The sequence below is a fragment of the Salvelinus fontinalis genome, chromosome 18 (assembly GCF_029448725.1).
Source record: "Salvelinus fontinalis isolate EN_2023a chromosome 18, ASM2944872v1, whole genome shotgun sequence".
NCBI classification, from domain to species: domain Eukaryota; kingdom Metazoa; phylum Chordata; class Actinopteri; order Salmoniformes; family Salmonidae; genus Salvelinus; species Salvelinus fontinalis.
Window position 1 is genome coordinate 15,732,688 of NC_074682.1, and position 16,915 is coordinate 15,749,602.

The following is a 16,915-nucleotide window of genomic DNA, read 5'->3' on the forward strand; positions in this document are numbered from 1 at the left end:
AAGTTTATAAAAGCAGTTCAATCGTATTATAATTATGTTTACCCCTTCACAATGTGTACCCTACATAAATTGTTACTGTAAAAATAGTCAGCTTGAGATAAAAACCTTCCTTTCCTTTTGTGTCAATTGAGACACGCGGTCACAACCAATAGGCGATGGAGGAGGTGGCATATGCTAATTAGGGACTAAACTACTCTGACTGTGACCTTGAGAAAGACAATATAAAGCGCACACACTGTTCCAAATAGTCATCCCGTTGCAGGACCCTGTTTTGAGGTCACTTTATAACTCGTCTGGTTTGGGTTTTTTACATCATTACACGCCTTTACGCACCGGTGCCATACCCATGTGTGGTTTTTTATACAATATTTTTTTCAATTCTTGCTGAAAAATGTATCTTGCTATTTCTGTGCTGCCTAAACTGTCCTGTCTTCTATTGTCAAGAAAGGATTTACTCACTACATTACGCACGAATCGTAAATGTTGTTCTTTGAGTGCGTTTTTGGTTTGGTCATGTTTCATTCCTACGTTTGTCCAAACTTAACTTTTTATGAATGAGGAAAAAGTTGACTCACTTAAATGTGAACCGTAATAAGAAAACAAAAGAATGCAAAGTAAATGTTCCTCTCTTTTCCAAGGAGTTTGAGAAATCGTCTGTCCTGTCGGTGCTTCGTCGGCGTGTGGAGTTGTCATTGCGGTCATGTCCCGCTTTGATGCGAATGAGTTCGGAGAGGCTGGTCGTTTTCTATGCAAAACTGACCTGGAGTTGCTGACTGCGAAGACCATCGCGTTTGATGGTAAAAAGCGAGCATGGGTTCCAGACGAAAAGGAGGCTTACATTGAGGTTAAGATCAAGGAGCTCAACGGAGACCAAGTCATCGTTGAGACCAAAGATAGAAGGGTGAGTACTGCGCTCAGGGATTTGACACAACCATTTACTCAGGTTTAGAAAATATGACTGCATTACCTCCTCACTGTGCAAAAACTGGTTGAATCAACGTTGTTTCCACGTCTTTAATAAGTATATATATGTGATGACGTTGAATCAATGTGGGAAAACTGATTGGATTTGCAAAAAGTCATCAACATAAGGGAATTTCGTATATTTGTCACCCACCTTTTAACCTAAGTCAAATAACATGTATTGTTTTGTTGATTTCACTTTGAATTCACGTTAGTTGACAACTCAACTAAATGTAAATCAAAACTAGACGTTGAACTGGCATCTGTTCCCAGTGGGTCATTTCTTTGCAAGTGTTTATAGATAGTTAAATACTAAATAAAATAATTAAATACTCATAATAAATATAATATAGTCATTTATTCTGATAAGTTATTATGAATCGTTTTTAAGAATAACATGGAATATAGGTTTGTAGTGACTGAATATGATATGACAACAGAACCAGAATATATATGACCACAGTTTTCCTTGCCCAAGGCCCCGGTCTCACTGACGCCTCTTCCTCCTTCCTCTCCCTAACTCTAGTCTCTTACAGTGAAGCAGGCGGACATCCAGCAGATAAATCCTCCTAACTTTGACAGGATAGAGGATATGGCCATGCTGACACACCTCAACGAGGCCTCTGTGCTCTTCAACCTGCGCAGGCGCTACGCCGCATGGATGATCTACGTGAGTGACCCCACAGGGGCAATGGCGGGGTGGGACAGTTGTTCCATGCACTTCCTGGGATCCCTGAGTAGCCAGAACCACAAGTCAGTCTGTTTTTAGGCCATATGAAATGAGACTGTCAGTTAGTGCCCCTCATCCTTCTATTATTGCTCAGTTGAGTCTTTTGGGGAACAACTTGATTAAACAGTATGTCAGAGGTGTTGAAACTATAGCCCTAGTATGATGAATTGGCTTATTCAACTCTCTCTCCACAGACCTACTCTGGGCTGTTTTGTGTGACAGTGAACCCATGCAAATGGCTGCATGTCTACATCTCCCCTGTTGTCACTGCCTACAAAGGCAAGCGCCGCGCAGAGGTCCCGCCCCACGTCTACGCCATCGCAGACAACGCCTACAATGACATGCTGCGCAGTGAGTCACTCAGCACAAATAATACTCACACTCCTCCATGTTGTCAGAAACCTGATGCTTGCCACTAGAAGTCATGATAGTGCACACAAACTCCAGACAGTAATGGAATATAACGTGACTTAAGTAGAGCTTCACCAAAATACAAGTTGACGTAGTACTACTACTATTACACAAGCCTTTTCTAACAGTTCACTCTTTATGATATCTACACAGATCGCGTGAATCAGTCCATGCTCATCACGTAAGTAAAAACCCAAATCCATCTCAGAAAACTGTGCTCTAATCACTGTGATACCCTACCGTCTGCTGTTGTTTCATACACTGCTAGCAAAAACAAGAAGAACAACTTGTGACGTTGGCCTTGTCTCTGTATGAGCAATCATAATGTATTCTAGGCCGTCCAAACACAGTCACTGTTTTAAAATGTGTATATAAAACAATGTTCTATTTTTGTTTTGTGCTATAACTCAAGATGTCGAAACAGGAGTTTTTTTTGGGGGGGGCTAAAGATTTTGGTACTAATTTTTCTTTCAGCGAGAACATTCTGGTATTTTGTGCTTGGCTGCAGTATATAGTCAAATTTTCTTGATTTGTGCATTTTTTTACCTGTTTTATCTACACATTTCCTTTCTTATCTATACTTGTCCCACACTCCTATAGCAGAGAATCCGGGGCTGGCAAAACTGTCAACACGAAACGTGTCATTCAGTATTTTGCCATTGTAGCAGCTCTTGGGGAAGCAGCTGCTAAAAAAGGAGTAAGGCCAATATGGCATTCCAGATTTTTTCCCCACCCCCTTTTACATTTTTTGGGGGTGTTTGGGACTCGCTAAATGTTTACCCATTCCCTTTATGACTTTTTGGTCATATTCCGTCATTCAACATCAAAACAGTGAATGTTAATATACATTTTTACTGTCCTTTGTGGCTCAAAGTCTACCCATGTTTGTCATGTATGCAGCCCTCTTTTGTTACTGCTTGTTCTCTTTCTCATTTTTTAAATCTTTATTGTTTTCATTCATTCAAGTCTTATATCTTTCCTTTTTGAAATGTTCTGTTGTTATTAACACCCGTTACAGCTCCACCATTTAGATTTTCCTCTCAATCCCATTTTGATTTTTCATTTAGATTTTCCTCGTTAAAATTTTTCTACGTTTTTTGTCCTTGTTGCTCAATATGCACTCCATTATTTCTCTCTAGGGACAAAGTTTCTTTATTTACTTTAGAATAAACATATTATTCAGCACTATCTAAATTGTATCATTGTCTACCTCCTCAGTATATGAAATGTTGCTGTAATTTTCTTTATTGACTGTGAAAGAGTTCAGAAAGAGCATAATACATTTACAATGATCTCAACCTCTTCCCTCAAAACAGGGCCCTGCAACCAAAACAGGGGTAAGTAAATTACATCATGATCAACCAATGTGGTCTCAGGGCAATTCTTATCTGTATGTAAATCTGTGATACTCCATTTAGAGTATATGTTACGTTATGTTACATTATGAATGGAATAGCGGTCGTACAATATCCTACAAATTCGATGACGTATCATACAGCTTACCGTACAATAGCATACGGATTGGATGATGTAACTTATCATACATCTTAGAGGACATATAGAATTTTTCACCTCTGAGACCAAGTTGCTTGTTCCGTCATAACAACAAAAGAGAATTACGGGAGAATTTACATTGGCGGTTAAGGTAACTAAGACAAAGGTTAAGAGAACTAAAACAACAAAAGGTTAGGTGAATTTACGAAGCAGGTTAGGCGAATTGGGTTAAGTTTAAAGTAAGGGTCAGGGGAAGGGTGAGCTAAAGTTATACAGTTATCCCCGACGCAACTCGAACATGTAACCTTTGGATTGCTAGACCAGGGGTTCTCAATGTGGGTGTCCGCGGCCAGATCTCAAAATATATACAGTGCATTCGGAAAGCATTCAGACCCCTTCCCTTTCCCCACATTTTGTTACGTTACAGCCTTATTCTAAACTTGATTATATTATTATTTTTTCCTCATCAATCTACACACAATGCCCTATAATGACAATGCAAAAACAGGTTTTAAGAAATTTTTGCAAATGTATAAAAAAGTTAAAACAGAAATACTTTATATATGTAAGTATTCAGACCCTTTGTTATGAGACTCGAAATTGAGCTCAGCTGCATCCTGTTTCCATTGATCATTCTTGAGATGTTTCTACAACTTGATTGGAGTTCACCTGGGGTAAATTCAATTGATTGGACATGATTTGGAAAGGCACACACCTGTCTAAATAAGGTCTCACAGTTGACAGTGCATGTCAGAGCAAAAACCATGCCTTGAGGTAAAAGGAATTGTCCGTAGAGCTCCGAGAAAGGATTGTGTTGAGGCACAGATCTGGGGAAGGCTACTAAAACATTTCTGCAGCATTGAAGGTCCCAAGAACACAGTGGCCTCCATCATTCTTAAATGGAAGAAGTTTGGAACCACCAAGACTCTTCCTACACCTGGCTACCAGGACAAACTGAGCAATCAGGGGAGGATGTCCTTGGTCAGGGAGGTGACCAAGAACCCGATGGTCACTCTGACAGAGCTCCAGAGATCCTCTGTGGAGATGGGAGAACCTTCCAAAAGGACAACCATCTCTGCAGCACTCCACCAAACAGGCCTTTATGTTAGAGTGGCCAGACGGAAGCCACTCCTCAGTAAAAAGCACATGACAGCCCGCTTGGAGTTTGCCAAAACGTCCTCAAAGGACTCTCAGACCATGAGAAACAAGATTATCTGGTCTGATGAAACCAAGATTGAACTCTTTAGCCTGAATGCCAAGCGTCACATCTGGAGGAAACATGGCACCATCACTGTGGGGATGTTTTTCAGCGGCAGGGACTGGGAGACTAGTCAGGATTGAGGGAAAGATGAACGGAGCAAGGTACAGAGAGATCCTTGATGAAAACCAGAGTGCTCAGGAGCTTAGGCTGGGACGAAGGTTCACCTTCCAATAGGACAACGACCCTAAGCACACAGCCAAGACAACGCAGGAGTGGCTTTGGGACAAGTCTCTGAATGTCCTTGAGTGGCCCAGCCAGAACCCAGACATGAACCCGATCGAACATCTCTGGAGAGACCTGAAAATAGCTGTGCAGCGACGCTCCCCATCCAACCTGACAGAGCTTGAGAGGGTCTGCAGAGAAGAATGGGAGAAACTCCCCAAATACAGGTGTGCCAAGCTTGTAGCGTCATACCAAAGAAGACTTGAGGCTGTAATCGCTGCCAAAGGTGCTTCAACAAAGTACTGAGTAAAGGGTCTGAATACTTATGTAAATGTCATATTTAAGTTTTATTCTTTAATACATTCACAAACATTTATAAAAAACAGTTTTTGCTTTGTCATTATGGGGATTGATGAGTAGATTGAGATTGATGAGGATTTAAAAAATTTTTTTTTTTAGAATAACGCTGTAATGTAACAAATTGTGGAAAAAGTTAAGGGGTCTGAATACTTTCCGAATGCATTGTATATATATATAAAACATTATGATTATTACTAACAACAACAGATTAAAAAAATGTTGGCCAAGGGATTGGTAGAATAAGTTTAGAGGATGTAATACAATACTTTGTAATATTAATCTACAATATATGTCCTTAACACTGGGCAACATGGGCCTGGGAGGCTCACAGGGATATTGGTTTCCACAGTACTCCACCAAATATAACAATTTTCAACTTATTACTTCTTGTATTCCCCAAAATGTGTTTTTTTAAGCATAAAAGCACTCTAATTTAAGCTTAATAACTGCAAAGTATTCTCTCTGCCTCATGGAAAAACATGTTGAATTGCAGGATATTATCTTTAAAGCTGCAACAACAAAATATATCTGACACTTGACAAAATGTGCAGAAATGCTGGAAATTCGCTTGAAAACTGCAACATTTTCTCTCTGTTGCTAAGTGGCGGGCCTTTAAAATGTTCCTTCCATAGGTCTGAGACTTGGTTTGTCCGGCTATGTACTGCCAAAGTAAAAGTAAAACTCTTTGTATGCTATTTCTATCTCACTTGAGTTATGTTCGGATTATGAGGGGGTCCCTGATAAATTTTCTATCACAAATGGGGTCCCGGTCCCTAAAAAGTTTGAAAACCCCTGTCTAGACTGTCACAGATTACGCACACCCATCCTCCCTGACCAACCTTCCTATTTTCATGTTTGTCTTAAGTGACAAGACCATTAGTAAGTATCATACGTCTTGGAGGTGCTCAGAAATATGTAAAATATATTTTGTATTGTTCTCAGGCCAGGCTTGATCAACTCCAGCGTGATCCCCAAAAGCAGTTCTGTCTAGTTGGGACTCAGTGTTAGTCCTGTACTTGTCTTGCTTCTCTGCTAGGGCACCTTGGAGGACCAGATCATTGAGGCTAACCCCGCCATGGAGGCATTTGGCAATGCCAAAACGCTGAGGAACGACAACTCGTACCATTTTGTGAGTATACAAAATGAATGAAAGCTTTTGAAAAATGGATGGCAATAGCATAAATTAGTCGGTTGATTATACTCCATCTGCTTTATGTGATTGTTACTGTTTCCTCTGCACCACTCCTACAGGGCAAGTTTATCAGGATCCACTTTGGGCCCACAGGGAAACTAGCCTCTGCAGATATTGATATATGTGAGTACCATCAAAAAGCAAAATGGGATGAGCTCATAACACCTGCATAAAGAGCCAAACTCTGCACACAAGTTTCTCTAAAACAGAATTTTCAGGGTGTGATAAATTAAAGATATGCCCATTCTTTCTCTCCTTTAGATCTTCTAGAAAAATCCAGAGTGATATTTCAGCAGCCTGGAGAGAAGCTACCATATCTACTACCAGATCATGTCCCAGAAGAAACCAGAACTTCTAGGTAAATTAGGATCAAATTCAATACTACCCAGAAAGTGTTAGTGTTAGGTGACCCATGGGTTTTGATTGACAAAGATTGTCTCCACCACAGACATACTGCTGCTGTCCACCAACCCGTACGACTACCACTTCTGCTCTCATGGCGTGACCAATGTGGAGAACATGGACGATGGAGGGGAGCTCATGGCCACCGATGTAAGAGCTCTTACTCTGCTATTCCTTACTGCTAGACCAACTATCAGTAAGGAATTTGTCAAATGTACTTGCTCCATTGATCAGCCTTGGTGAGTAATGACATCACTTACCCTGGTTTCTCCACAGAATGCCATGGACATCCTGAGGTTCACTCCTGATGAGAAGTATGGCTGCTATAAGATAGTGGGAGCAATCATGCACTTCGGCAACATGAAGTTCAAGCAGAAGCAGCGCGAGGAGCAGGCAGAGAATGATAGCACTGAAAGTAAGGGGGACTACCAATTTGAGATTTTGCATAAAAGTGGACTGTCTAAGACTAATAAGCAAGAGCAGATCAGGACCAATTCCATTGTAGCCTCCAACCAAGTGTGTTATGCATGTTTTTCATCATGTATATGTCCTGTGTGTTTGTCCAGGTGCTGACAAAGCCTCCTACCTGATGGGAGTCAGTTCAGCTGACCTCATCAAGGGGCTCCTGCACCCTAGGGTGAAGGTGGGGAACGAGTATGTGGTGAAGGGACAGAGCGTCGAACAGGTGAGGACTCACCACCGCACAGTTAGGACACAGCACTCAACAGCATCTGTACAGCTACAAATATTCACTTGTCTTGAAGTGAATTCAGCTTAATGTGTGTTAATTTACCTCAGTGCTGAGCATGTCTGCAGGGATAGCTTCTTAATCCTCTATTGATCAATATATTCAGCAGACTCTAGAAACTGGTATCCAAGCAACAGAGTGTTATCCATGTGAATGACAGTTGTGTGACCTGTGTGCGGGTGTGTGCGTGTGTGTGTGTGTGTGTGTTGTAGGTTAACTATTCCGTCGGAGCTCTGGCCAAAGCCACTTACGATATGTATATGTATGTTCAAATGGCTGGTGGGACGCATCAACAAGACCCTGTACAAATCCCTGCCTTGCCAGTTCTTTATCGGAGTGCTGGATATAGCTGGCTTTGAGATCTTTGATGTAAGTCTTTCCTCACAACAATTTTCACAGAATGTTTTAATTCACTCTCTTCCTGGATCTTAAACCGATTTTTTTGTGTGTGGTCTGTAAATATCAACATTCTTTTTCAGCTTCATTTCACAAGACTAAAATCCGAAGTGCTTATTCCACTCGATATGCTTATTCCGAACCCCTGTCCCTCTTTCATTTCAGCTCAACAGCTTTGAGCAGCTATGCCTCAACTTCACCAATGAGAAACTGCAACAGTATTTCAACCACCACATGTTCATCCTGGAGCAGGAGGAGTACGAACGGGAGGTTATTGAGTGGACCTTTATAGACTTCCGACTTGACCTACAGGCTGGCATTGACCTCATAGAGAAGGTATGGGGAGCTACCACTTCTCAAAGACTTTGCATTAACATTAGAAATGAACAAGAACTTCCCACATCGGATGAGGTATTGAACCCAATGATGTGTTTGCTTGCTAATATATTTCATGATAGGATCCTGCATGTGTGTTTGTTTCTGCAGAATTTGTTGTATGTATTGTATTATATTTGATTGCATGATCCATTTCAGATTCACTACATGTATGTTTAATTGAGCTTTGTTTCTTCTGCCTCTGGGGATCATGTCCGTCCTTGAAGAGGAGTGCATGTTCCCCAAGGCTACAGACAACAGCTTTAAAGCCAAGATGTACGACAACCACATTGGAAAGTCAGCTAACTTCCAGAAACCGCGGCCCGATAAGAAGCGCAAGTATGAGGCCCACTTTGAGCTGATGCACTACGCTGGAGTGGTGTATGTATGAATGGTATAATATTACAATACAATTGAAACAAACCAAAAACTTGACAATCATGAATATATATACAACACAGAATGTAAAAAAGGAAATAAACGTTTCATTTTTCACCTACAACTTTCATTAGGATTTTTTTGGCAGTAGTTAGAGCAACTTTTAGCCACATGAGCTTCTCAATCCATCAAAATCCTTAGTGATATTCACTCAAAACCGAGCAGGATTTGAAAGTATTGTGATATCTCCTTTCTATACACCTCTTTCCAGAAAACGATGTGTCCTCCTAATTATCGTGTAGTGTATGTGAAAATATGATCTAGAAAGTATGTTAACGGTTGACCTCATCCTGACACTCCAGGTACCATACAACGTCATTGGGTGGCTGGACAAAAACAAAGACCTGTTGAATGAGACGGTGGTGGGCATCCAGAAGTCCTCCAACAAGCTTCTGTCGTGCCTCCATGAAAACTATGTTGGCTCTGACTCAGACCAAAAGACTGGAGGAAAGGAGAAGAGGAAGAAGGCTGCCTCTTTCCAGACCATGTCACAGCTGTATGAGGTGAGAGTGACAATTTACTCTATCAACAAAATGCTGGCTAAATTGACAATATCACAAGCTAATCTAATGTGATCCAGCTGGATTATACTTTATCTACTGTAGTAGACAGTAAAACTATACAAGTCATTAAGGTGTAATAAACAAACAGAAAGGATATAGCTAGTTAGGCAGTGAAGCTGCATCAACATTGAGAGATCATCTATCCTGTGCTGAGAAGGAGACAGTTAAGACTTGCAGTGATGTTTAGGGAAATGATCACATGAACATCACTTTAAGTCTGTGCTGGCTCCATTCTCATAAACATCACATACTGTATCCTCCCTGAAGTCATTGGAAGAGCTACAGCTGTGCACCATAACTGAAAGTGTGAGGGAGAATTTGTTTTCATAAACTGCTGCAATAACTTAGATATTTGCTGATGTTGTAAACACTGAACCTACATTGAGCAACATTCCCATCGTCAATGCTAGCTTAGGTTTTCATTCTCTCCATCCGTTATGTGTGCTTCTCTGTCTGCAGGAGAACCTGAACAAGCTGATGACTAACCTTCGCTGCACTCAGCCACACTTTGTGCGTTGCCTTATCCCCAACAAGACCAAGACCCCAGGTACGCCACAGTACAACATTCAACTGAGATCCAAGGGAGTCTGAGTGCCAAGGAAATCTGAGGAACATCTTGTTTACTGTAAGTGCTCCAGAGAGCATCCTCTACTCTGATTGATTACCTCCTCTCCCCCGGTCCTCTGCAGGGATCATGGATTTCTTCATGGTGCTGCACCAGCTTCGCTGTAACGGTGTGCTGGAGGGCATTAGGATATGCAGGAAGGGATTTCCAAACCGTATCATATACGCAGAGTTCAAACAGCGGTGAGTGTGATAACACACGTTCATTCCCACAACACACACATAAAAAATACATTTGGAATTAATCATACAATACAATGTTGTTGTTTTTTACTAACAGCTATCACATCCTGAACCCACATGCCTTCCCCGATGATACGTTTGTGGACAGCAGGAAAGAAACAGAGAAACGGCTCTGGTCCCTAGATATTGACCACAACCAGTACAAATTTGGACACACCAAGGTAGGAGGCTGAGGCTTTACATTTCCATGTTTTGTCAATGAATCACATTAACGCACATTTTGTTTACAGGCAAATTAAGTTGCATTTGATCTTCCTGACTGGGTGTTCTCCTCCTGTAGGTGTTCTTTAAGGTGGGACTGCTGGAGGAGATGAGGGATGAGTGTCTGGCCAAGGTCCTCACGCTGCTCCAGGCTGTCAGCCGAGGCAAGATCATGAGGATGGAGCTCCAGAATATGATGACCAGGAAGTAAGGGACCATGGCTTCATTTGATTTGATCCTTTCAAGTGCTGTAGTAGAGTACCTAAATGAAGTCAGGTGTACTTATGATCTGAGAGTATTTGGTCAACATTTAAACCCAGAGAGATTTCATCATGGCATTTCTTTGGAACCATTCATAGTAAGATAAAGACATCAGTATAAACAAACCAACTCCTCCACCAGTTGCTTCCTCCAACAGGTTCAATAGTAATATGATCAGTTGCTCCCTTTCAGTTTGTGATATATTATAACTTTGTGCACGCTCCCATGGTGTAGTACAGGGCTATTCAACTATATTCTTATGCGGGCCAGATGTAAAAAAAGGTTTATTGCAGGGGGGCCAGACAATTTCCACATTCTTTGGAAGAACTGTAAAAAAGCAACGCTCAACCACCAATAAAGCACATTTCTTCAAATGAAACGTCACTAAAAGTAGTTAGGAAAGGAGGAGGGCGCTCAACCAACGTGAGTCGAGGTGCAACCCCCAAATTTGATCATCATTGAAAAGGAAAAGGAGCAACGCTCGCTCACCAAAACTAAGCATCTCAATAAATAACACAAAACATGTCAAATCAGGTACTGCCAAATTCCAGTCGGAAGGAAGTATGCTTTGAATTCATTTCCCTTTGTCATTAGGTGCACTTTGAGTCACACTCCCTTCTAACGAGTCCTACGAGTCTCAGAGAGGGAAACAGAATGCACGTACATACGTGTTCCTTGGAGTCAGAGCTTTCAGGAATGGGGTCATAATATTTTGTAGCTTAAACTGAGGCTAGATCCAAATTCATATGAAGAAAAAATAAATCAATGCGCCAGAGGTGCTAGAAACCTTTAAAAAATGCTAGAAAGAACACTATAGACAACCACTATAGCGCTTGTCGTTTTGGTACTGAACGTCAAAATTGTGCAGGGAATTTTTTGCAGAACTTTTATTAAATGTTCAGAATTGATCAAAGGGCGAGTATAAATTAATACACGGGCTGGATCTGGCCCGCGGGCCGCCAGTTGAATGGTCTAGTATGTGTGGTATGCAAGGGCAATGTTAGCGGCGTGTGTGAGGCGTGTGCTTGTCCATGTATGGTTACCCTGCATGTGTGTGGCCCCCACGGTAATATTGACCCCATTACCTCCCTCACACACACTCCTCCCCACCCGTCCCGGTCCCTCTCCCCTCTCTGCTCTCCCTAAATTAAACAATGCTGACGGTGTCCTTAGAGCTAGGTGGCGACATGTGCAAAGTGGCAGCTGCTAGGGCCCACCCTAAAAATACAACCCCCCCGCCTGCCCCGTGGCCCTTGGCCTCTTTTGTCCCAGGCGCCTGCAGTTCTAAGTAAGCACATAGATGGAATATGTGGCGGGTGACAGATGATTAAAGCCTGCTGTTTGATAGAGAGCTTTAGTTTCTAAATAAACACATAGACACTCACCTTTGAGAGGCAGAGCATGGAGTCATGTCAGAAATGCAATCATACTCATACCACAGCCACCTCCCCATTCACTCTGCTACCCCCGACACCCTGCCTGACCATGGCCCTGTACTCACTCAGGCACACATTCACAACTCTGACAGGCAGTGCCTGACCAGGTTGCAAAAATGTCTTGTATCTAAAAGGATTCTTCAGCTGTCCCCATAAGAGAACCCTTTTTGGTTCCAGGTAGAACCATTTTTGGTTCTACCTGGATGGCGACTCACACCCCTAGATATATGCAACCACACTATTTGAAAAAAAGCGAGAACCCTTTGGAGAATCCTTTTGGGTTCCATGTAGAACCCTCTGTAAAATGGGTTCTACCTGGAACCAAAATGGGTTCTCCAAAGGGTTCTCCTATAAGCCTTTTTGGTTCTAGATAGCACTTTTTTTCAAATATTGTAGTTGCATATGTCTAGGGGTGTGAGACGCCATCCTTATTTTGGAAATCTTCAGCCTTTGGTTGATCCAAGACATTAAACATGTCATGAAGGATGCCAGATTGCATAATTATTCCAGCTTTAATTTGCCTAACAATAAGGGAACTCATAATTATGATGAGACAGACTAGGTCAATTACAAGCTGTGGTGAATTTCTAACCAGACATTTTCACTTGGTCAAAAAATACAGTTTACTTATTTATGTGTGGTAATTGTTCATTTAGTAGGAACGGTAGAGAGATCCTCAAAGTATAAGATAAAGATAAACCTCAACGTAAAGTTGATCTTTTCTAATTTAAGAAAAAAACAATGTCTTTGAGCCACACAGCTAAGGAGGAATAGGCGCTGAGGATTTCCAACTCAGCAGAATTCTGTGACGGCTCAGCACAGTTGTGAATGCAATAGCATAAGGGTGTTTTTCCACATTTTGTTACGTTACTGCTTATTCTAAAATTGATTAAATCTACACACAATACCCCATAATGACAAAGAGACTTGTCCCGAAACCACTCCTTACATGTATAAAAAATGTAAAACAGAAATACCTTACATAAGTATTCAGAGCCTTTGCTATGAGACTCAAAATTGAGCTCAGGTGCATCCTGTTTCCATTGATCATCATTGAGATGTTTCTACAACTTGATTGGAGTCCACCTATCAATATAAGGTCCCGCAATTGACAGTGCATGTCAGATCAAAAACCATGCCAGGAGGTAGAAGGAATTGTTCGTAGAGCTCCGAGACAGGATTGTGTCGAGGCACAGAGGGTACCCAAAAATGTCTGCAGCATTGAAGATCACCAAGGACACAGTGGCTTCCATCATTCTTAAATGGAAGAAGTTTGGAACCACCAAGACTATTCCTAAACCTGTCCGTCCGGCCAAACTGAGCAACCGGGGGAGAAGGGCCTAGGTCAGGGATGTTACCAAGAACCCAATGGTCATTCTGACAGTGCTCCGGAGTTCTTCTGTTGAGTTGGGAGAATTTTCCAGAAGGACAGCCATCTCTGCAGCACTCCACCAATCAGGCCTTTATGATAGAGTGGCCAGACAGAGGCCACTCCTCGGTAAAAAAGCACACGACAGCCCACTTGGAGTTTAGCAAAAGGCACCTAAAGACTTTCAGACCATGACATTCTCTGGTCTGGTGAAACCAAGATAGAACACTTTGGCCTGAATGCCAAGTGTCACGTCTGGAGGAAACCTGGTACCATCCCTACGGTGAAGCATAGTGGTGGCAGCATCATGCTGTGGGGATGTTTTTCAGCGGCAGGGATTGAGAGACTAGTCAGGATTGAGGGAAAGATGAACTGAACAAAGTACAGAGAGATCCTTGATGAAAACCTGCTCCAGCGTGCTCAGGACCTCAGACTGGACAATGACCCTAAGCACACAGCCAAGACAATGCAGGAGTGGTTTCGGGACAAGTCTCTGAACGTCTGAGTGGCCCAGCCAGAGCACGGACATGAACCTGATCGAAATAGCTGTGCAGCGACGCTCCCCATCCAACCTGACAGAGCTTGAGAGGATCTGCAGAGAAGAATGGGAGAAACTCCCCAAATACAGGTGTGCCAAGCTTGTAATGTCCTACCCAAGAAGACTTGAGGCTGTAATCGCTGCCAAGTTGCTTCAACATAGTACTGAGTAAAATGTCAGAATAAATGTGATAGTTTTTTTTTTTAATACATTTGCTAAAATTTCTCAAAAACTATTTTTGCTTTGTCATTATGGGGTATTGTGTGTAGATTGAAAAAGGATTTTATCATTTTTAGAATAAGGTTGTAACGTAACAAAATGTGGAAAAAGAGAAGGGGTCTGAATACTTCCCAAATGCACTGTAAATGGGGTCTTCTACATCTCTAAAAATAGCAACATGGGGTGATGGTTGAAGTTGAATAGCTAGAACCTGTGATGAGATTTAAAAGATCGAAGTCCAGAAGCTCATCATTTTGGAGCAAGACCAGAACATGTGTGTGAGGTTAGCAGGAGACTGGGCCCAACGTCCACACTTGTCATCTAAGTCAGGGTATAAGTCAGGTATGGATTTGCTCATATGAACTCGATGGAGCACCTTAAACTGGTTGAGTCCAAGTCAAGCACAGGAAGAAGACAGAAAAAGCCCTAATTCTGACCTCTACTTACTTCCTGTTTCCAGGGAGGCTCTAGTGATCATCCAGTGGAACATCCGGGCCTTCAACACGGTGAAGCACTGGCAATGGATGATGCTCTTCTTCAAGATCAAGCCTCTGCTAAAGAGCGCCACCACAGAGAAGGAGATGGCCACTCTAAAGGAAGAGTTGGCCAGGCTGAAGGAGGCCCTGGAGAAGTTAGAGGTAAAACGTAAAGAGCCGGAGAAGAAGCAGGTCAGTCTGATCCAAGAGAAGAATGACCTCTCTCTGGAGCTGCAGGCAGTAAGTTCCCACAGACTGATGGCGATGCACGCATTTACTACCTCCTACAGCATGATACCATTAGGGCTCCAATGTCACCTCCCATTTCTCCCTTTCTCTCTCCCTGCAGGAGCAGGAAAACCTGGCGGACATGGAGGACGGCTGTGACCTCCTGATCAAGGCTAAGATCCAGCTGGAGGCCAAGGTCAAAGAGATGATGGAGAGGCTGGAGGACGAGGAGGGGATGAACGCCTGCGTGCTCGCCAAGATATGCAAGCTAGAGGACGAGTGTTCTGAGCTGAAGAAAGACAACGATGACATAGACATCACCATGACCAAGGTGGAGAAGGAGAAACACACCACTGAGAACAGGGTGAGGAGATTAGAGGATCACAGAGAAGGGACCTGCGTTCTATCCAGGGGGTGTACTTGTACATCATGCTGCCTCGCGCTACAGAAACAGGAGATAAGCTGCTGCTTCTATGAGCTGCTCCAGGTCGGCAGGTTGGCGTTTATTTGGATGAATCTTATCCTGGCGGCAGAGCTGAGCGATTCCCACTAGATGGGCCAGCGTCAAAGTCAAATTTGGCTATTTACCGAAAAAATGCATGTAAACAAATTTGATTTTTGGTCTTATTTTAAGGTTAGGCATGAGGTTAAAAGTGTGTTTACTGTTTAGGTTTAAAATCTGATTTTATGACTTTGTGGCTGTGCCAGGTAGTGACTACCCTGCAGAGCTGCCTCCAGTACATGATTCATCCCAATAAATGGCAACCTGCTCCAGCCAAGGCTTGTGCAAGGCTACTTCACTTACTTGGTTAAAGTTGTTCACCAATATTGGACGGTGAGTGTAGATCAGTGATCTGATAATCTCCCATCAACAGGTGAAAAAGTTGGAGAATGAGCTGGAGTCTGAGCAGAAGAGGAGCCAAGAGTTCCAGAAGGGAGTCCGCAAGTATGAGAGGAGGATCAAAGAGCTCACCTACCAGGTACTGAAACATACCACATGATTGTATGTACTGTTTATTGAAAGAGCTGCCTGGCCTGTCAGGTGTTGGGATGTGATGTAGTGCGTCATGCTGCCCTCTGCTGTTTGTTTTTGTCCTTGCAGACAGGAGGACAGTAAGAACCTGGCCCGTTCTCAGGAGCTCATAGACAAGCTGCAGGCCAAGGTGAAGAGCTACAAGAGGCAGGCTAAGGAAGCGGTAAGTCCCCCACAACATTTCAAGTTTTCATTTCAACTGTTGTGTTACTGTATGAAATGTGGGTCTGTTTCCAAATGGCCTACAGTGGTATGATCTAGTTCCCTGCTCTCTGTCTTCTCCTCTCAGGAGGAACAAGCCAACTCCAATCTGACCAAGTTCAGAAGATCCAGCATGAACTGGACGATGCAGAGGGCCGAGACCACTGTCAACAAGCTCCGTGTTCGCACTCGGGACCAAGGGCCCAAGGTCAGTACTACACTTTATGGACGATACCAGTAAATTGTGATAGATCACATAACATGGTCTTCTCCGGAGTATTTATTCCCATGCCCTCTGTATTATCGGTGGTTGTTACTGAAACATACTGTGTTTCTCGTGTGTTTCAGCTCACAGAGTAATCCAGAGGATGACTACCAAACCAAAGATATCACAGCCAGCCAGCTGCAACAGTTGTGGTGTGACTGTGGGAGTGCAATACAGATCTAATAAAGACTTCTAAAAGCATTTATAGTACAATTTGTCTCACCAGATAGGTGTTGTTTTACAGCAGAGGTGTCAACTCATTCCATGGAGGGCCTAGTGCAGGGTTTCTCAAACTAGCAAGCTTTGATAATTTGAATCAGCTGTGT

General features: G+C 42.6%; 1 protein-coding gene across 1 annotated transcript; it reads left to right on the forward strand.

The window, feature by feature from the left end:
* Window positions 1-201: 201 nt before the first annotated feature.
* Window positions 202-16,502, forward strand: LOC129815055 (myosin-7B-like). Its single transcript, XM_055868364.1, is given in 27 exon segments — window positions 202-276; window positions 639-901; window positions 1,490-1,633; window positions 1,888-2,044; window positions 2,258-2,285; window positions 2,705-2,801; window positions 6,418-6,510; window positions 6,633-6,696; window positions 6,835-6,874; window positions 6,876-6,931; window positions 7,022-7,125; window positions 7,252-7,390; window positions 7,542-7,660; window positions 7,936-7,980; window positions 7,982-8,092; window positions 8,285-8,454; window positions 8,693-8,873; window positions 9,235-9,435; window positions 9,955-10,042; window positions 10,185-10,302; window positions 10,400-10,523; window positions 10,643-10,770; window positions 14,847-15,102; window positions 15,212-15,454; window positions 15,966-16,070; window positions 16,193-16,286; window positions 16,413-16,502. Coding segments are annotated over 25 exon segments (3,027 nt in total). The 5' UTR covers window positions 202-276; window positions 639-700; the 3' UTR covers window positions 16,208-16,286; window positions 16,413-16,502.
* The last annotated feature ends 413 nt before the right edge of the window (window positions 16,503-16,915 follow it).